At 47.9% G+C, this 21,223-nt stretch overlaps 1 protein-coding gene and 2 non-coding genes across 4 annotated transcripts in view; all 3 read left to right on the plus strand.

Annotated features, from left to right (window-relative positions):
• Positions 1–21,223, plus strand: part of WDR43 (WD repeat domain 43) — a 180,883-nt gene that overhangs the window by 20,339 nt on the left and 139,321 nt on the right. For both annotated transcript variants that reach the window (XM_029592968.1, XM_029592967.1), the window contains exons 3-5: positions 6,135–6,256; positions 16,176–16,296; positions 18,285–18,424. In XM_029592968.1, the coding sequence (XP_029448828.1) occupies positions 6,135–6,256; positions 16,176–16,296; positions 18,285–18,424 (383 nt within the window). The remainder of the gene's footprint in view (positions 1–6,134; positions 6,257–16,175; positions 16,297–18,284; positions 18,425–21,223) is intronic.
• LOC115088896 lies at positions 7,086–7,164 on the plus strand. Its single transcript, XR_003855970.1, has one exon. It is a non-coding gene; the product is annotated as a small nucleolar RNA SNORD53/SNORD92 (small nucleolar RNA).
• LOC115088897 lies at positions 16,430–16,513 on the plus strand. The gene has a single exon (XR_003855971.1). It is a non-coding gene; the product is annotated as a small nucleolar RNA SNORD53/SNORD92 (small nucleolar RNA).

The following is a 21,223-nucleotide window of genomic DNA, read 5'->3' on the forward strand; positions in this document are numbered from 1 at the left end:
CCACCATATTTAATGACACATTTACATGGGTATCTGAGTTGGTATGTAGCCCCCATCTCCCTAGTCTCCTTTCGAAGTGTCAGGAAATCCTTTCTCCTTTCTTGTGTACTTCTTGCCAGATCAGGAAAGATCTGAACAAATTGGCCCATAAATTTTTCCCCCATATTCTGGAAATAGCTCTTCATTATCACACTCCTATCTTGTTCATTTATAAAGGATATCAATAAAGTTGCTCTCTCAATGATCTCTACAGCAGATGACTCTAAAAAGTCAGTTAAGTATTCCAGATCCATTTAATTTTGTCTCATCCCTTCTCGTGTCTGTTTGAACGGCAAGAAATAAACCTTGTTAAATGCCGGTATACTTTCAAAATGGATTTTTTATATTTCATTCAAATATCTTCGCAATGTTAGTCTTGGTTGCTCTCCCATTACTTTGGGACGTTCAATAGCCTTAAATTAAACCTTCTCAGTCTATTTTCCAGTAGCTCTGTTTTTTTATTTAAGGCGTTACAGTCCTGGATCGTGACCGCTTGTACTTTCTGCATCTTTCATCTGCGTTTCAAGTGATTGCATTTTATCTGATTGATCTTTAATTCTTTTGTCATGATCTTGAGTTACCATTTCCAGTTTAACAGAAATTTGTGAAATCTGATTCATACAGCCCTGGAGGGCTAAATTTTGCTGGGCCATCAGTTCCCATAGGGAGTCCATTGTTACCACAGCGGGTTTACTTGGAGGGGTTAGTTCACCATGTTGTTCCATAGTCGGCGTTAATAGTAAAGAAACATTAGTAGGAATCAAAACAGCCTTACCATTACTGGCTTCTTCAGGCTGCAGAACTTCCTGTAAGTTAGATTTCCCTCTGTCCAAACCGCCAGTTTCTGTGCCCTCCACGGGCTCCCCTGAGCTAATTGCTCTGGGTGTCTCCGTCACAGCATTCACCGGCTGGCTGAACAGCGTCGCTTGTGGTATCCTAGGTATGGGAGGGCTTAAAGATAAATCCCCAGGCGAAACTGCTGCTTCCCTGCCTGTTTCATCAGCGGGGCTCGGTCCCTCCCGCGTCTGGTGAATGGCAGCGCACTCCTCGATGGTTTTTTGTCCCGCGGGTACTGAGGAGCTGGAGGGGTAAGTCCTCAGTTTCTCCTTTCTCTTAGGAGGCATGTTGTGAAGAAATTAGCGCTTAGGAAGAGTTTCTTGGCGGGAGCTCTGAGTCAGCGTTGCATGCAAGCGGCCATCTTGACTCCACCATTATATATTTTTTGTAATTTTAATATTGTTTCTTATTTCTTATTTTATACTTATATTTCCATGTTTTTTTCAATGATATTGAACACCGTTTTGACTAAACTCTGTAAAGGCGGTATATAAACATTTTCAAATAAATAAGCCTTACTACAAAGCCCCTATACTCCACTCAATCTCTTATTCTAGATATTTTTTTTATTTTTATTTTTTTTTAGGGATGAAGCTTTTTTTTGTGTGTTGGTGGTCTTACCTTTTTAAAATGTATAGACCATGACAGTGATTCACAACCTGTTCTGTGGGACTCTATGCTAATCAGGCTTTCGGGATATCTCCATTGAATATGTGAGAGACATTTTGTGTGCATGCAGCTCTCATATGCATAGTCATCTTTTTGTCCTGATAAACTGACTGGCTGGAAGTCCTCCAAGACAGGTTTGGGAACCATTGCAATTGAAATACATTTTACTAGTTTCTTTTTGCTGATATTATGCTTGGTGCAGGTATTCCTAGTTTGCATTTTTCCTAGCGTGTAGCCAAATGGTCTCAGGATCAATGGGTTGGGCTCCCCTGCCAGCAGATGGAGACGGAGTCAGGTTTCAAAGCTGACATCAGCCTAGATACACCCCTGCAGTGACCTTAGCCCTTCAGTATGTCTCCGTCACCAGCTGATGTAGACATACTTTCCCTATGGGATTGCTGTACCTTTTAGAAGAAGAAATTCTACTTTTAAATTGGAGAAAAGATTGAGCCCTGCTCTCCTGCTTTGATACCTAAAGGTCCCTCCCCAGTTGAGAATTCCTGAGGTGATTTCCGAGCTCCCTCAGAGGGGAGCCTTGGTCCGGTGGCTGGTTCCCGGCTTGGACTTTGCTGCTCAAGCAGCTGAAAGGCAGTGGGTGCAAGAATCCGAGTGCAGCAGTGATAGCCAAAGCCCCCTCCCCCTGCAGCCAGAGACCGTCTCTATTCTCAGCCAGTAAGCACTGAGCCCAGGTAAGTTTAAAAAAAAAAAAAAACAAGGGAAGAAGATTTACCTTCAGAGAAGAGGGGTTTCTGTAAGACTTCCTCTGGTCTCCTTGCTCGGTGCGTCATACAGATGTTTTTCCCGATCCCATTGGGGCATAAGGAAGTGGGCTTATGAGCAGCCCCCCAGTGGGCTAGGCCATGCTCTAAACTTTGTCGGCGCACCGGGTGATAGGTTGCGGCAGTGCTGTCTTGTGCACCTCGTACTGCCATAGGACGTCTGTACGTGCAGTGCGTCGGCTGTGCACATGCACAATAAACTAAGCGCAGGATACAGGAAAAGCTGGGCGCATGGGCTGTGCATGTCTCTCTCCGCACCCAACCTGGCGCTCAAAATTGGTGCGCATAAATTTTTAGGCGACAACTGATTGAACACAGTTACTGCTGTCAATGGCACCGGCAGCCAAGAAACATAAGCGCCTTGCTCTCAGCGCTGCTTGTCATATTAGGGCTTTCCAGCCTGACCTGGAAACCAATTTGTCATCACTGTAAGGAAGCCCAAGGGGAATTGGTCTCCCTGGATTTTGCTGAGCCCGGCTCCTCCCATTCAGATGAGGGATTGGCAGCCTTAACTGGAAGTACTCTGGATCTGAGTAACCCCTTGGCTGTGTCTTCCATGGGAGAGGGAAACTCTGCTGGGCCCTCTCCAGTTCCCCCTGGGCTAGGCATGAACCCTGTGGCCTTTTCTTGGGTTGAATTTTTCCAGAGAATACAGACCTTTGTACAGGTGCAGTCTACATCCTTGCCCCTGTCCGAACAGAACACCAGCTGGCCCCCTCTCCCATTCCTGTTGGCAGACCTCAGGGCCAAGGGTATCCCTAGTGGGACCCTGATGGCACAGACGAAGAGCAAGATCCCTTGGAAGAAAGGGAAAATCAACCGGGATTAGAACCGTATTGAACCATGTTATGGTTCTTTCATAAGGATGACTTGCCGGCCTTGGTTTCCCAGACCCTGAAAATGCTGGGAGTTCCTGGAGTGGAATCTATGACGAAACTAGAGAAGAATCCCATTCTGATTTCCTTGCTCAAAGCCTCTTGCTACTTCCCAGTATTGGAAGCCATCCAGGAGTTGATTGACCTGTAATGGGATGCCCTAAAAGCAAGTTTAAAAGGGGGCCAGGAGTTAGAAACTCTATTCCCGCTGGATCCAGCAGTGAGAGAACATTTACGTTTCCCTAAAGTGGATGCACTAGTCTGCGCTGTCTTTAAGCGAACAACTAGCCCAGTGGAGGGAGGAACGGCCTTAAAGGATGCACGTGATAGATGGTTGGAGTCTAACCTTAAACAAGCCTTTGACACAGAAGCAATGACTTTACAGATTGCGTCTTGTTGTGCCCTGGTAGCGCATTCGTGCCTACTTTTCTCTCAGGAGGTGGATGACTTGGGGTGAACCCCAGAGCGGCTATGAAACCCTCCACTGCCTTTTTAAAAGATGTGGGCTTGGATTTAGTTCGTGTTTCAGCCAGAGGTGTGGCCTCCGTGGTAGCGGCCAGAAGACAAGCTATATGGCTGCAGAATTGGTTAGCTGATGCAACCTCAAAGGTCAACCTTACAAAGATGCCCTTTAAAGGATCACTGGGAGCAGTATGCAGATGAGCCTTCCGGTCCTCCTCTACTGCAAACCGTGCAGGGCCTCTGGAAGCTGGGGCGTGGAAGTCAATCCCTGGATCGCTTGCGGTGACCTCTGGACTCCTCTCCCGGGGGATACTGGGAGCAGTATGCAGATGAGCCTTCCAGTCCTCCTCTACTGCAAACCGTGCAGGGCCTCTGGAAGCTGGGGCGTGGCAGTCAATCCCTGGATCGCTTGCAGTGACCTCTGGACTCCTCTCCCGGGGGATGCTGGGAGCAGTATGCAGATGAGCCTTCCGGTCCTCCTCTACTCGATTCCGGTCCCTCGATTCTTCAATTGCAGGAGAGATCCGAAGTCATTGGGTATCGATGCTCTCATTTAGGAATGGCCGGAGGACAAGTTGCTGTATGCTTATCACCCGTGGCCCATGTTGGGCACAATGGTTTGAAGGCTTGAGAGTCACAGAGGTATGGTGCTTCTGATGGCGTCAGATTGGCTCAGGAGACCATGGTATGCGGATTTACAAAGGCTCCTGGTAGACTCCCCCCTTCAGTTTCCAGTGCACATGGATCTGGGCCTGTTTCCAGTGCACATGGTAGGGGCCTGTTCTTCATGAAGATCCGACTCTATTTTGTCTTATGGTATGGCCCTTGAGAGGGCTCGCTTGCTGAAGTGTGGATATTGTTCTGCAGTGATTGCCACCTTGCTACGCGCAAGAATGTTCTCCACTTCCTTAGCCTATGTGTGGGTTTGGTGAATGTTTGAGGCTTGGTCTGAAGATCGAGGGGTTCTTGCTCATTTGGTTAAGATCCTGCTAATTTTGGAATTTTTGCAGGATGGGTTGAATTAAAGGGTTGGCCTTTAATTCCTTAAAGGTTCAGGTAGCTGCTATTGCCTGTTTCAGGGGTCAGGAGAATGATGGACCCTTGTCGGCTCATCCAGATGAGGCCCGCTTTTTGAAAGGAGTGAAATACTTTCGTCCTCCCTTTCGTTTACCAGTCCCCTTGTGGAGTCTTAATCTGGTTTTGGATTTCTTAGCGGGCCCTGCGTTTCGTCCAATGCATAACCTCTCCTTGCGGTTACTAACCTTGAAAACGGTGTTTCTGGTGGCAGTTTGTTCGGCACATAAAATATCCGAGCTGCAGACCTCGTCTTGCCGGGAGCCATTCCTCTGAGTGACTCCAGGGGCGAATCAGCTGCGTACTACTTCTTCCTTTTTGCCAAAAGTGGTTTAGGATTTTCATTTGAATCAGTCCATTTCCCTGCCTTCTCTGAATAAGGAAAGAGATGCGGAGGAATACCGCCTGTTGGCGTCCCTTGGATGTCAAGAGACATATCGCATGGTATCTGGAGGTTTCCAAACCTCTCCTGAAGACGGATTGCCTGTTTGTTCTCCATGGTCGAAGTAAACAGGGCAAGCCAGCTTCATGGGCTACAATTGCTCTCTGGGTTAAGGAGGTAGTCACAGCCCTGTGTAAGTGGATGCTGAGCAGTCGTTGCCTTTTCAAGCTAGGGCTCAGGCAGTGTCATGGGTAGAGGCTAGATTGTTGTCTCCCGTTGACATTTGCTGAGCTGTGATGTAGTCCTCCTTACACACTTTTTCCAGGTATTATCGTCTGGATGTGCAGGCCTGGGAGGATGCAGCCTTTGCACGTGCAGTTTTGAGTGGACCGCGGGCAGCCTCCCACCCTATTTGGGAGTACTTTGGGTTCATCCCACTGATTCTGTCTAGACACTAAGAAATGAGAAATTATTAGTTACCTGATAATTTCCTTTTCTTTAGGATAGACAGATGAATCCAGCTTCCTGCCAAATGATTGTGCTATGGTCCTCCTGTGTAGCTATGGGTTCCAGAGGTACTGGTAAGTGTTAATCCAGTCCCTAGACTAGTGTTAACACATTCTTTGTCTGAGATCAGTGTTTCTTGTTAACTGAGTACTAGAATGGTTATCTTTTGTTAATCAAGCTTTTGTTGGTGTGTCCACAGTTGGCTGTTGAAGAGAATACTGGCAGGCTGATGTCACTGCAGGGGTGTATATACTGTGATGTCAGCTTTGCTCAGTCTCCATCTGCTGGTAGAGGTGCATAACCCACTGGTTTGGGATTCATCTGTCTATTCTAAAGCAAAGGAAATTATCAGGTAAGTAGTAATTTCTCATTTTCCCACCCTAGTTTTCTCACTTGGCAAAGATAAAGGTCAGATTTTTGTGGTGTTTCACTTAAAGGCTGTGTGATCCCATGGGATGTCTTTGCCTTGTAGTGTAATCAAGGCATCGTTTTGCTGTCTTTCTCCCACAGACTGGTGGTCATGACAGTAAAGTGAACTGTGTACGGTGGCATCAAGATAACGGCTGTTTGTATAGCTGTTCCGAGGACAAGCACATCGTGGAGTGGGGCTCACAGACATGCAAAGTGAAGTGGTGAGTGAGTTGGAGCGAGAAGGATGGGGCAGGGTGGTTCCCCCTCACAATTCTAATTTCAGGAGTTGTGGAGGGAGGAGGATTTGGGTGCCAGCTAAGGACATTTGCTGCAGTGTGATCTTGTCACTGACTGGCTGTTGTTAGTCATGTTCCACTCTGGACAGATGAAAGCACAGTAACCGGTCTTGTGGATTATGGGGACATTGTCCTCAATAAAAATGACCTGGAGGGTACTCTTCTGTCAGCGTTCCATAGAAGAGAGCGAGTATAAATCGGATAAGGCATGTTTTTAAGCATAGTGGGTGTGTTCAGCATCCCGGGGTGCGCTCTGCCTTCATTAAAATGTGACCAGAGTGCAGGGCATTCAGCTTCATTTAAGTGATGTTTATGGGCAGAAATTCTACCTTTTAATTTATTTTATATTCCACTTTTTGACCCTTCAAATTGGCTTACGTACAGTACTGTAGGTATTTCCCCATCGGGCTTATAGTCTTAAGTTTGTACTCTGTTAATACTCTGGCAGCAATTGCCATATAATAAAACACTTGCACTCTGTGCTCCTTATGGCCAGATCTCATTTTTGTTTTTCAGATTTTTTGGGGGGGGGGGGGAGGAGGATCCTAAGCAACACTTGGCCCAGTGTTGATTCCTGTGAATGCAGCTTTCGGGGGTTTTTTTTTAAAGGTCCTTTTATTACTTTTATTTAAGCTTCTTAAAAAAGCTCTCTGGTGTTCTGCCCTGACATTTCATGCCTGTCTTCTGCTGTGTCCAAGGATAACTGCTGGGGATAAAGACAGGCAACTTGGGCCTAGGAATGGCTGCAGGTGGCTTGCTGTGATGATACCCAAACAGGTTTCGCTTACTTCTGATAAGTGCTGAAGATTCCTTTCTCTTGGCTGTCTGAGCAGGCTACCTGTGATGAAAGAGTTAAACTATGGAGAGCATAGTTACTGGGTCAGGAATAGCCCCTGATTTGCCCATTGACAATCCATGAATGTCTTGTTCTGTTTCTAGAATGCTGAAGCACTGCGTTCCAGTCTTCATTTAAAATGATTCTTGACGTTTTCCTCTGAACCCCATAAGTCCATCAGGTTTTCGGGATATCCACAATGAACAGGCACAAAATTATATTTGTCTACGTTGGTATATGCAGGTTTTTCGTGCATGTTCATTGTGGTATCCTGAAAACCTAATCTGGAATTGAGGGGTCCTGAGGGGCAGGTTTATGCATCACCATTTTAGATTGTGGCCACTTGAGCCTTTTTGAGGTTCTTGGTGATCTGCATGGCCAGTTTTTCAATAGAACTGTACTTTCCTACTTTGAAATACATTTTGTTCCAGTATCTTCAGATAACTGTTGGGTAAAAGTTTGTTTCCTAGCGTGTAGCCAGATGGACTCGGGACCAATGGGTTATGTGCTTCCCTGCTAGCAGATGGAGAAGGAGTCACCCTAGATACATCCCTGCAGTGACCTCAGCCCCCAGTATCTCTCTGTCTCCTAGCAGATGTGGACGTGCCTTCCCTATCGGGATCGCTGTACCTTTTGTAAGAAGAAATTCTGCTTTTAAATTGGAGAAAGCTCAAGCCCCGCGCTCCTGCAGTGCAACCTAAAGGTCCCTCCCTCAGTTGAGAATTCCTGAGGCGACTTCCAAGATCCCTCAGAGGTGAGCCTTGGTCCAGTAGCCGGTTCCCGGCATGGACTTTGCTGCTGAAGCAGCTGAAAGGCAGCGGGTGTAGGAAGCTGAGCGTGGCAGTGACAGCCAAAGCCCTCTCCCCCGCAGCCAGAGGCAATCCCTATACAGTTATGGTTATTCGTTTTTAGTCACATTTTAATCGAGTTTTTCAATAGTATGTCCACAATTGCTTTTGAAGAGAATACTGATGTGCTGAGGGGTGTATCTAGGGTGACGTCAGCTTTGAAACCTGACTCCATCTGCTAGCAGGGGAGCATAACCCATTGGTCCTGAGTTCATCTGGCTACACTAAGGAAAACAAAATTATCAGGTAAGCAATTTCTCCATTTCCATTCATATTTTACCCTAGCCCAAAGTCCATTCTTGTTCCACAAATGCGTGTTCAAAGGTCAGGCATTTCTGTGAAGATGGAGATCAATTTGAATAATTTTTTTGTAGACTACAAGCTGTCTAGAGTACAGTGTGTTCATTCCATAATGGGAATAAACAGTTCCCTGTATGTACCCGGATCAGTCCAGACAGCTGGGTTTTGCCTCCCAGCAGACAGAGACAGAGAAAAACTTCAAGAGTGCCCCCTCTTAAGCCTATGTGCTGCTGCGTCTCTTCAGTATTTCTCTGTCTCCAGCAGATGGAAGTGGGTCAAAACCTGTGGTCCTGACCCATTTGGGGTTTCAAAAAAAAAAAAAAAGAATGAAAAAGAACTGGAACACTTAGCTTGCTGGACAGAAGGAAACAGCTTTCCTCCCAGGAGGTTGTTAGGTTTCAGTGGGACCATCCTCCCAGGTAGATGGGGCTGTGGGAGCTGAGCTGGGAAGTCCGCTGCGCTCCCTGGTATGGTGAGGCAACTGGGGTGATACCGGTGGTCCAGTCCCTCTCCCCCCCCCCCCCCCCCCCCCCCCCCCCCCAAACACACATCCCATACCTTCTTTTTTGAGTATCTGGACCAGCCTACCCTTCTCAAAAGTATTGTGCCTTTTAAAAAAAAAAAAAATCCGAAACCACCCCCCCCCCCCCCAAACGACAGCAGAAGGGGATTTCCCGGCCAGGCTGTACCGGCGGCAGGTCAGTGTCTTGAGGCGTGTGACCGGGTCCGGATGGGTTTTCTTTCTTAGGGCGCCTGTCCGATCTTTTCTTTTTTTTTTTTTGCGGCAGCCATGCCACGTGAGGTGCGCTGCTCGGCCTGTGGGGAGTCGGCCACTTGGCTCTCTCGCGATGGACTTTGTTCCCAATGCCTCCCCGGTGGGGAGGGCTCCTTGGGAGCAGTGAGAGGGAGCTCAGGCAGGGCCCGCAGGCCGGCTAAGTGTCCCACCTCATAGCTACTTCAGACTGATCCATTCCTTATCAGCGCGGGAACGCGGCCATCTTAAAAACTTTTGCCGATGCTCGGAATTGAGCGGTTGGGGGAGGGGATCTCCTGCCGCCGCTTTCTCCCGCTGTAGTGAGCCTGGGGGACCCAGGGGATGATTTTTCTGATTCTTCGGTGGAGGAGCCCCCTTCCCCAGCAGGGGAGGGGCCAGTCCCGCACTCCTTCACTCCAGACTTTGTGCTTTTAATGCACAAAGCTTTTTGGCAAGTTTGTCCCAGCAGGAACCCCTCTCTTCTCAGGGTGCCTTAGTGGGCCCTCCCGGTAAGGTCCCCAGGCGTCAGGAGCCTTCGGGGTCCGTTAGGATCTGGAAGATCCTGGGTCCTGCGCTGCTCAAAGACACGCCATCTCCCTCAGGGCGGGCGGACCCCGTGGGGCCTGCACCCCCGGATGGGACCCCGGCACTGATCTGGACGACGACCCGGAGAAACCTCTGGTTTTGATGGGGATGACCCTAAAGTAGTCCATCTGTTTCAGAGGGAGGAGCTGGAGGCCCTCATTCCCTATGTTCTTGAGGAGCTTGGCCTGGCTCTATCCCAGGCAGATTCACTCCAAGACACTGTTGATCCGGTTCTGGCAGGCTTGTGGGGTCCAGCCAGGATTCTTCCGCTTCATCAGATGCTTCAACAGCTTATGGCCTGGGAGTGGGATGCTCCTGATGCATGTCTCAGTGGGTCGAGCCATGGACAAGCTGCCGGAGGATGTAGTGGAACTTCTGAAGATACCTAAAGTAGATGCCGTTGTTTCGGCTGTCACAAAGCTAACCACTATCCCAGGGGCGGCGGTGCTGAAAGACCTTCAAGATTGCAAACTTGAGGTCCTCCTGAAGAGAATTTTTGAGGTCTCGGCCCTTGGCATCAGGGCCACCATCTGCAGTAGCTATATGCTCTGGGTGAGCCTCAGGTGGGTGCAGCAATTGCTGAGCGCACAGGATCTTCCTCCTCCGTAGGCGGTACAAGTAGAGCGCCTGGAGGCAGCAGAAGCTTATGGGGCAGATGCCTTATACGACTTGCTCCGTACATCCTCCAGAACCATGGCTTCTGCGGTCTCTGCACGATGGCTCCTGTGGTTGCGCATTGGGCAGCCGACGTCTCTTCGAAGTCTTAGCTCGGCACCCTGCCTTTCAAGGGCAAGTTCCTGTTTGGGGAAGAATTGGAGCAGCTGATAAAGTCGTTGGGTGACAACAAGGTCCATAGCTTCCCGAGGATAGGCCCAAGAGCGCCTGGGGCTTCTTGCCGACAGGCGCTCGCTTTCGGGGACAAAGACGTTTCCACCAAAACAGGACTCCTGCCCTGGCGGGCCGCCCAGCGGCAGTGCGCGCACAGCCCTGGGCTCATTCCTTTCATGGCCATTGAGCAGGTCGAGATGGTTCCGGACAGGGTTCCCTTGGCGCCAAGCCTCCACAGTGAGATCTGGCAGACCCATTTCTCTATCCCTGCCATAGGAGGACGGCTGTCCCTTTTTCTTGAGGAATGGGTCAAGATCACCTCAGACCGGTGGGTCCTAAGCATCATTGAACTCGGCTACGCTTTAGAATTTGCTTTTCCTATCCGAGACCTCTTCATGGCTTCCCCTGCGGCTCACAGGCAAAGAGAAGAATTGTATGTCAGACCCTCGACAGGCTGCAATTTCTGGGGGCCATTGTTCGCATTCCCCAGGCGAGAGGGGAGCGGAGCGCTATTCCATCTACTTTGTGGTGCCGAAGAAAGAAGGTTCCTTCTGGCCTATCCTGGACCTCAAGGGTGTGAACAAGGCTCTCAAGGTGCCCCGTTTCAGGATGGAAATTCTCCTCTCAGTGATTGCGGCGATTCGCAGTGGCGAGTTCCTGGCCTCGTTGGATCTGATGGAAGCGTACCTGCATATTGGAATCCGCAGGGACCATCAGAAGTTTCTTCGCTTTGCAGTTCTCGACATTTTCAGTTTTGTGCCCTGCCATTTGGTCTGGAGATGGCACTGCAGACTTTCACCAAGGTCATGATGGTGGTGCCAGCGGCGCTTCGCAGAGAAGGGGTGTTGGTGCATTCTTACCTGGATGATTGGCTCATTCGAGCGAAGTCTGAGGATCTCTGCAAGCAGTTGGTGCAGAAAGTCCTGCACAGACTGACATTCCTGGGATGGATTGTCAACCATGCCAAGAGTCACCTAGTCCCCTCGCAAATTCTGGACTTCCTGGGGGTTCGCTTCAATACTCGAGCAGGCAAGGTTTTCCTTATGACCGAACGCATAGACAAGCTGCAGCGGCAGATGCATTGTCTCTTGAGTCTCTCGGAGCCCAGAGCCTGGGATTATTTGCAGGTCCTTGGCTCCATGGCGTCTACTCTGGAGCTGGTTCTGTGGGCCTTTGCGCATATGAGAAGATTACAAGCGGCGCTCCTCTCCCGTTGGGATCCAATGTTGGAGGATTTCCATTTTCCCTTGCCACTCACAGACTCTGCCAGATCCAGTCGTGGCTGGTTCTGAAGCATCTGACACGAGGGGTGGATCTCAAGATCCCTCAGTGGGTCATAGTCACCACGGATGCCAGCCTCTCCGGTTGGGGAGCAGTCTGCCAATCTCAGTCAGCCCAGGGTCACTGGTTGGCGACGGAGGCACAGTGGTCCATCAATCTTCTGGAGACCAGGGCCATATGGCTGGCGTTGCAGCATTTCCTCCCACTCTTGCACAACAGGGCTGTGAGAATCCTCTCGGACAATCCAACGATGGTGGCATATATCAGTCGCCGGGGGGGGACGACGACACCAAGAGCCAACTGGTGGCTCTGGAAACTCAACGTCTGATGGCCTGGGCTGAAAAGCACCTAGCTCTGCTAGCGGCATCTCACATTGCAGCGGTCGACAACGTGCAGGCGGACTTTCTCAGCCGCCAAACCCTGAATCTCGGGGAATGGGAGCTGTTCCGGCAGGCGATGTCCCTCATATCCCGAAGATGGGGAGTTCCCCATCTTGACCTGATGGCAACACGGCTGAATGCCAAGGCACCCCATTTTTTCAGCCGCAGGCGAGAAAATGGAGTGGAAGGAGTCGATGCGCTGGTTCTCCCGTGGCCGCAAGACATGTTGCTTTATGTGTTTCCTCCTTGGCCTCTCATAGGCAAGATTCTCTGGCGCATAGAGATTCATCCAGGACGGATAATTCTCATGGCCCTGGAGTGGTCCCGATGACCCTGGTTCGCAGACCTGGTCAACTTCGCAGTGGACGGACCTCTTCGGCTGAGCCATCTTCCAAACTTACTACTTCAGGGTCCTATATTTTTCGACCAGGCGGATTTCTTTTGTCTAGTGGCCTGGCTTTTGAAAGGAGACGTCCAAGGAAACGCGGATATTCAGATGGCGTGATCGCCACACTGCTGCGGTCTCAGAAGACCTCGGCTTCTATGACTTATGTTCACGTCTGGAAGGTCTTTGAATTGTGGTGTCGCGATCATGGCACTTTTCCTCGGCAGGCCTCTGTGGCACAGATTCTCGCGTTCTTGCAAAGCGGCCTTAGCAAAGGACTGTCGGTGAAATCGCTATGGGTGCAGGTTGCGGTGCTTGGCTGTTTGGCCTGATTGATAGTATTGCGCCCCACGCCAAGGAACTCAGACGTTTGGATGTCAAGAGGACACTAATCCGTTCCGATTGTCGGATCATGTTTGTTTTGTGGAGTGGCGCTAAGAAAGGGCACATAGCGTCAAAGGCAACTATAGCCCGTTGGTTGAAAGAGGCTATTGCGTCCGCTTATATATGTTGTGGTCGTCCTGTTCCCGAGGACATCAAGGCTCATTCAAGTAGGTCTCAGGCCATTTCGTGGGCTGAATGTCAGTTATATTTTCCTCAAGAGATTTGCAGAGCAGCCACCTGAAATCCTTGCATACTTGTGCCAAGCACTACAGGTTAGATGTTCAGTCTCTGGGTGCACTTTTTGGCGAAGGTGTCATTCGAGCAGGACTCTCTAGGTCCCACCCGCGTTAAGGAAGCTTTGATACATCTCAGCTATCTGGACTGATCCGGGTATGTACAAGGAAAGGAAAATTGGTTCTTACCTGCTAATTTTCATTCCTGTAGTACCACGGATCAGTCCAGACGCCCGCCCGGATTTTAGCTCTGGAGAGTCCGCTTGATCTGCTTTCATATTCCAGTTTTTGTTTCGGCAGGTACTTTGCCGGCTATAGAAGGGTATGAGTTTCTCCTTCATTTTTTACCACATAGCTGTTCTTTTAGTTGTATATAGTTACAGAGGTTTTTTCTTCTGGTCCATTGCGACTTATCAGACTGTTCCATGTTCTATTTTCCTCTGCTTTGATATTTCAATACTGAAGAGACGCAGGCAGCACGTAGGCTTAAGAGGGAGCACTCTCGACGTTTTTCCCTATCTCCATCTGCTGGAAGGGAGGCAGAACCCAGCTGTCTGGACTGATCCGTGGTACTACAGGAACGAAAATTAGCAGGTAAGAACCAATTTTCCTATACTCTTATGGCCACCTGCCACCCATATTACCTGACAGCAGTGCTGGTCCTCCAGAGGCGTGGGGGAGTTTACTGCCAGGGTTCCCCACTCTCAATGCAGGATAAAAATCTATGCTTTTTAATTAAACTGGAAGTATTTGATTTTGTTAATGTTATTTTTGACAAATGTGATATATGCTAAAACATATATAATGGAATAGGGATTATAATTTGTAATGGGGTGGGGTAGGGAGTTTCCTGAGGATATTTCCAACTGGGACTTTTTTTGGGAAGCTGTTTTATCTGGGCTGGGTCTGCTGATTGATGCTGCTCCTTCCTAAAGTATTTCGGTGTAAGGCTATCAGCCAGTTTGCCTTTTTAATTAGCTGAATGGTGGTGGTATGGGGTTGGGGATGGGTGGGCGAGTGTCTCGAATTCCTGGAGGGCAGAGGTTATTGTTGGGAAGGTAGGTGAGTTTTGCCCCAGTACCGTCATGAGAGGAGGTCCGAGGTGGGTTTTATTTAGGTTCTGTCTCATTTTCCATGTGAGAGTGAGGGTGGGCTTGGTTATGCCCCAGCCCCTTTGTGTGAGGAAAATTGGGGTGGATTTTGTTCTGGATATTTAGAAACAGAGGGAATATTGTTGTTTGGGATTTTTTTGGCCTGGCAGCCTCCTCCTGCGTCTTTGGGCTTCCAGCTTCATGAGAATCCAGGCTGGGCTCCAGTACCATGAGAGCCGTCACTGGAGGATTTTATTTCCCATCTCAAGTCACTTAGCCCAGTCATTGCAGTGAAAGTCCTTGACTGGGGACCATATACCAGGGCTCCTTCCAGAACCCTGCAGTTGTAGACCCTAAGTCTGGCCACTAGGTGTCACCATTTCCCAGTGACTGGGACTCTTCCCCAGGGGGTGTGAGCACTGCCTCTGCAATATCCCTAGTCCTATCCCACACCACCACTGAGGCACCAGGCCGGCCCCATTATCTTATTTTTATATTCTTTACTGTTATTTTATAATGTCAACTTTTCTGTTATGATTTTGTTTTCTGTAAACTGCTCTTTGGAGTATAAATTTAAAAATTTATAATTAAATACTCTCTTTGATAGTAATTTAAATTTTCAGAAAAGCTTTATAAATAGGGCTAACAGGCATCAGACTGTATTCAGGGCCCAGTCTTTTGGAGTATCAAGAGCCTCACCTGCAGATTTTTAAAGTTCGAAGACAGCCCGAGTGCATGGTCTGAAGATCCCATTAAGCATCTCTGGCAGTTTTACAGTCAAGTCTCGTGGATTTGTCTCCAGAGATGAGATCCTTGTTTAAGACTGATGTAATAAGGTGCGCTAAACTTACTGCACCTTCTTTATGCCTGTTTTAGTGCATAACAAATTTATTTTTGTAACAGTACTAAAGAAAACATGCACTCAAATCTACCACTTTTTTTTTTTCTTGGTACGGTCTTATTACATCAGGCTTTATAGTTTTGTGGTGACAGGCTTGAGGCCCTATCACCCTAATTCACCTTCTTTTGTTTAAACAAAACCTTTAAAAAAAAACCAACAAAAACCATTGTTGGATAATTTTCTTAGACACATAAGCTTTATTTTAAAAAAAAAAAGGTAAATTTCTTTTTGGTGATGGCAGTTATTTTCCAGCTAATACCGTGTGGTAAAGCTATTCCCTAAATATCCATAATTGATATGATTCCCCATGATACCCAGTCACTGAAATGAATTGGAGGTGGGAAAATAAATCACTCTGGAGATGATTACAAAATGTCTGCATCGCTTAGCTTTTGTAAAATAACCAAATCAGAATTCAGTGTCATGATGTAACTGCAAAATCTGAAAAAATATCAAAATATTTGCTTTAGAATGCATGCTGGGTATCCTGTGATAATGAACATTATAGCTATCTTAGCAAAATGATGGCATTACAAAAAACACTTTTTTTTTTTTAATAGAAAACCATGATTTAAATCCAGTCGACCTTGCTATGCAGATCCAATGCTCTAGTTAGAGCAGTTTATTTTAGTTCAAACGTACTGGAGGTGAAAGGGCAGTGGATGGTGTCAGCTGCAGCCAGAGCACCTGGAGGGTCATCTTATAATGCCACTTCTTTAGGGGGATGCGATGACATGAAATGTGAATAAATAGTAAAAGTAAACAAAGTCCCTTGCTTTGGAATGCAAGTCTTGGTGTGCGTGTGTGTGTGTGTGTGTGCATTTGGCTTGGCACCAGGTTGTTTACTGCAGGGTCCCACTCGCTGCTGCTAAACTGAGCACTCCCCAGCGCCCTTTTTCTGCACTTCTCAGTCCTGTGACTGCAGCTTTGATTGGTTCCCTAGGTGCTTCCTGTCCCTGCCCTATAATAGTAAAGGTGTATATTCTCAGAAAGTCATTCTTTTTTGAAATTCTTTTTTTTTTCCTTTTCCTCCAATCAGTAAATGGAAAGGTGACAGTGGTGGTGTTAGTTGTCTGTGTGTCAGCCCTGATGGGAAGATGCTGCTCTCAGCTGGTCGGACCATCAAACTCTGGGACCTGGAGACAAAAGAAGTCTACAGAGTAAGTCTTCCGCCAGGGTTCTTTATGTGGATCCAGCTGCAGAGCTGTCGCAACTGGATGTGAGCCACAGACTATGAACTATAAGAAGATATAAAGTGCTGGAATTTAGCAGTGAATGGGTTACTGTGGGCTAATGCTGTGATGATACCTTTTATTGTGGTTTCGATCTACTGACACTTCAGTGATGACAATCATTTCCTTGGCTGTGTCTGAGCTTGCCCAGCAGAAGACCCTACGCCACTTGCTGAAATCCATAGGAAGTGCACTTATATTGCTTTTGATGTATACCAGCAAACAGTTCAACCTAGTTATAGGGCAGAGAATAAAGGCTGTCGCAGGCATGGGCAGTATCCATTAAGACCAAGGCATGCTAGATATGAAATCATTGCTAACGACAGCACTTCATGCTACCATTATGGTAACAGACTTCAGGAATATGTGATTTCAGTACATAGGGTTTTATTCAGGTTGTAACAAATGACACAGGGGTTGGCATTGCTTTTAGCACAGTGCCTTCCTGCTGTCAGAACACCAGTGATACTGTCGGTGAAATGTAATTTTTAGCTCATAGTTTCAACAGTTATATTGTGACCAGTCTGTTCCCATTGAAATGTTTGTCTTGTAGGACATTCAGTGATAAGTCATGCTGTAAGGGGAAAGGCGCACGAGTGGGTCGTGGCAGCTTTTTATTTGTTTGGATTTATTACCCACTTCTTTAAATATGAAATTCACCCAGAGTGATTTACAGCATATTAGAATAGCAATATACAGAGTTCATTTGCAGCTTCACAATAAGAAAAGGTGTATAACAATTTAAAATAGCAGCAAAAATCACATTACAATTTTTGCTGCAAGTTCTCGCTTTACTTTGACCTGAGACTTTGGAGAAGTCACTCAACTTTCCAGTGCTTCTGTTTTGCCCCTGCTGTCACTGAGTGAAATAATCTCTGTTTTCCTAGTGTGTAGCAAGATGGACTCAGGACCAATGGGTTTATGCCCCCTTGCTAGCAGATGGAGATGGAGTCAGGTTTCAAAGCTGACGTCACCTTAGATATAACTCTGCTGTGACCTCAGCCCTACAGTATCTCTCCGTCTCCTAGCAGATGTGGATGTCCTTTCCCTACCGGGAAATGTATATTCATTGTGGCTATCTTGAAAACCTGAGTGGCTTGGGGGGTCCCCAGGACAGGGTTGGAAACCACTGGGCTAAATTGACCCATCTAGTTTGCCCAGTTTAGATTTTCACTGCGCAGATGAACATATAAACTCACACACAGCAGCCACTTTCATTTCTTTTACCTAACCTTCACCTATCACTGCCCTCCCTGTTAAAAGTGCTGATCTCTACAATGTCTGCTAGCAGGCTATGTCAATCCTTATCTTTAACTTTTTAATCCTTCCATGTCTTATTACCAATTGGCTGCACGGATGATTCTGAGATGTGGAGTTTGTAAAGTGTTGTAAATACAGTTTTTAAAAATCCTCTACGCTTTCAACTATTACATTTTTAATTTTTCCTTTCTACTGTTTGCTTTCCAATTGTTTCCTTCTTGCAGCTTTAAGATCAGCCTGCACTGTGCAGGCACATTGTAGAGACCGATGGGCCACAAAAGTGATTTAACTGCACTGTAGTATAAATTTCACAGTCATATGGTTTTAGAATAATCTGCTCATGGGTTTAAGCTCAGGGAAAATTCAGTTGAAACTTGGTCTATCCAAAAGAGAAATAAAGCAGCCTGGGCAGTTGATTTGAAGTTTAGTGCTGCAATATTGTGGTTGATTTGCGGCGCCCTTGTGTCCTGAAGGATGCAACAGGTTTTGGCTTCCAGCAGCGTTTCTGAGTGACTTTCTCCAGTGCTCCAGTTTTTGGGTATATTCAGTATAGTTGGTTCCTTTGAGCCCTACTGAGGTTTTCTTCTGCACCTCGGGGCAGGCTCTTGTCCCATATGTTTGATACATCTATTTCCTTTTTCTTAATTTTTCCACAGCAATTCACAGGCCATTCAACGGCAGTGTCATCGCTCATGTTCATCACGGAAAGACCTTCCAGCGAAAGCCAACCCTTCGATGGGATCACAGGCCTCTACTTCTTGTCCGGAGCAGTGCACGATAGGTTACTCAGTGTATGGTGCGTTGGCTTCTCCTCTTTTTATATGCAATATGAAATGATCGTGGCCTGTATACGAGAGTGTTTCTTTTTTTAAAAAAACAAAACAAAACTGCATTTATTTTATTTTATTTTTTTGTGCTTTTACATCGAACACACTCCCATGGAATTTGGGGAGCAGAAGATTTGAATCCTTAATTGTTTTCTATCAATGTTCTTGACTGCATTATGGCCACACATGATTTTGTTGTGACTGGCAGCTGAAACCTGTAAGAAAGAGTTTTTGCATGTGCTACTACTGTTGCTTCGCAGCGTCTTGCTCCTGGTCAGGGCACGGAAAAGGCAGAGATGGTCAGATGTAGCAGAGGTCCAGGGCTGAAGAGTAGTCTGGTGTAGTGGAGGTCAGGGGCTGGAGAGAAGCTGAAGAGTAGTCGGGTGTAGTGGAGGTCAGGGGCTGGAGAGAAGCTGAAGAGTAGTCAGGCGTAGCAGAGGTCTGGGGCTGGAGAGAAGCTGGAGTGTAGTCAGGCATAGCGGAGGTCAAGTCCAGAGTGTCAATCGAACACATAGACAAACAGGAACTAGGAGAACAGGAACCGGGAACCACAGGAAGACAGGAACATACGATGAAACGATTCAAGGATTAGCAACGAGTACAAGGAGACCTGTTGCAAAGGCAACGCTATGGAGCGAGGCCTGAGCTTTTATATGCTGCAGGGTCTGATGTCAGCATCTGGGTCTGTGGCCAGTTTCCCGCCGTGGGCCCAATAAAGGAATCACTGATGCGCAGTGATGGTGGTGGCGTCTCTCCGCGGGCCATGCGGAGAGGCCTGACGAACAGGAACATCCTGGCTGGCATCACTAGGTAGCGCAGCAGGGCTGGAGGCACAGGAGGGAACACGAGGTCAGAGCTGGTGGCCTACCACCGCCAGCGAAGAGGAGCCAGCAACTGGAGTCCATCTGAAGAGGTGAGAGGGCCGAGCCACAGGAATGCCGCAGGCTGCACGCTTAACACGTTCTACATACAAGTTGGTGATAAATCTCTCTCGGCTCATCTGCTGGTTTCAAGGTTTATGGCAAACTAAGCCTCTGGTGTTCAAAGCACCTGTGCCTTCTGATCTGAGTGTGGTTCTGTGTCAATTAATGAAAACACTGAGCCATTAAAAAACTTAACAAAATGGAATCTAACATGGAAAATAGTGTTTCCCTGTATGTACCTGGATCAGTCCAGACAGTGGGTTGAGCCTCCTGTCCAGCAGATGGAGCCAGAGAAAAACTGAAAGGGCATACCATATAAGGACAGCGCTCACCCTGCAGCCCTCAGTATTTCTCTGGTTCCAGCAGATGCAGACGGATGAACCTGCAGTTCCTTCTTCTTACTGATATTTCTTTATTTCTTCTTGCAAAGTCTTCTGTTTTCTCTTTGCTGGGTCAAGCAAGTATTTCTAAAACAAAAAAAAAATATGTATACAGGAACAGTGAATTTTCTTTTCTCTGGAGACAGTTATGTCACTCCCCCTTTTTTTACACTGGTGACCCTGACATGTGATTATTCCTCGGGACCTTTGCAGAGATGTTTTAATTCCTCTGCTATGGCACAAACCCTTCAGCCTGTTTAACTGTTTCTCAAAAAAAAAAAAAAGCGGTCTGGCTTTTGAGCGGCAGCGGCTGAAGAAGTTGGAATAAGGCAGTTCTTCACGGCTCCGGGCCGTCTGGTAGGGAAAGCAGCAACTCATGGCCGTTCAGTCGGCTTCGCAGCAATCAGGCTCAGCTGTTTCACACACAGCTGACTTCCCGATGCCGAGGTCAGCGTTTTTGTCTTGCCTGCAGGGAGCCTGCCTCATGGCTGTCCCGTGACGGGCTCTGTTCACTCTGCTTGCCCGGAGGGGAGGGACCCTCCGTGGCTCTTTTGAAGTCGACGACCCGAGGTCGGGTTGGCAAGCGTGCGTCCGGACCGTCCTCACAAAAAAACGCAGGAGTGGCGGCCATTTTGTGCCCGGACCTCGCAGCTGACTTGGATCCTCAGGGGGGGAATGGAGCCAGATTTTTGTCGTTTACCGTCTGACTTAAGCCCTATGGAATCTCCTGATGCTGATTCTGACCCTCCCCGAGGGGCCCCTCCCCCACAGGGGTCCAGCAGAGCACATACCCCTTTTTCACCAGAATTTGTGCTCCTTTTACACAAGTCTTTTTTAGCAAGCTTGGAGGTGCAGGAGGATCCCACTCCGGACCCCCCCACTGGCAAAAATGCCTCGTTTGATGGTTAGCCAGTGCTCTGGTGTCGCAGACTCGCAGGGGTACTACTAGGGTCAGGACTGTACCTGGTGAGTCGGACGCATCTGACCCTCCTCCTCCTCCCACCGCTGCCCGATCCAGATGCCAACCCGGATCTTTCTCTTGATAATCCCCCTGTGGAGGGAGATGAACCACGGGTTTTGAGGTTGGTTAAGCGGGAGGAACTGGACCCGCTCATTCCTTTTGTTCTGGATGAACTTGGAATCGATGTGTCCGTGGAAGAGCCCGCCTCTGCCGCCTCCTCCTGTACCGTTGACCCGGTCCTGGTGGGTCTGAGGGCTCCGTCCCATACTTTTCCTTTCCATCCTATGCTTATGCAGCTTCTGCTCAGGGAATGGGAGGCTCCCGAGTCTTGTCTCCACGTGGGCAGGGCAATGGATAGGTTATATCCCCTCCCAGATACAGCTCTTGAGGTGCTCAAAGTCCCCAAGTTGATGCTTCGGTGTCGGCTGACACCAAACGCACCACCATCCCAGTTGTAGTGGCCACAGCCTTAAAGGATCTTCAAGATCGCAAGTTGGAAGTACA

Source organism: Rhinatrema bivittatum, chromosome 3 (genome assembly GCF_901001135.1).
Source record: "Rhinatrema bivittatum chromosome 3, aRhiBiv1.1, whole genome shotgun sequence".
NCBI classification, from domain to species: domain Eukaryota; kingdom Metazoa; phylum Chordata; class Amphibia; order Gymnophiona; family Rhinatrematidae; genus Rhinatrema; species Rhinatrema bivittatum.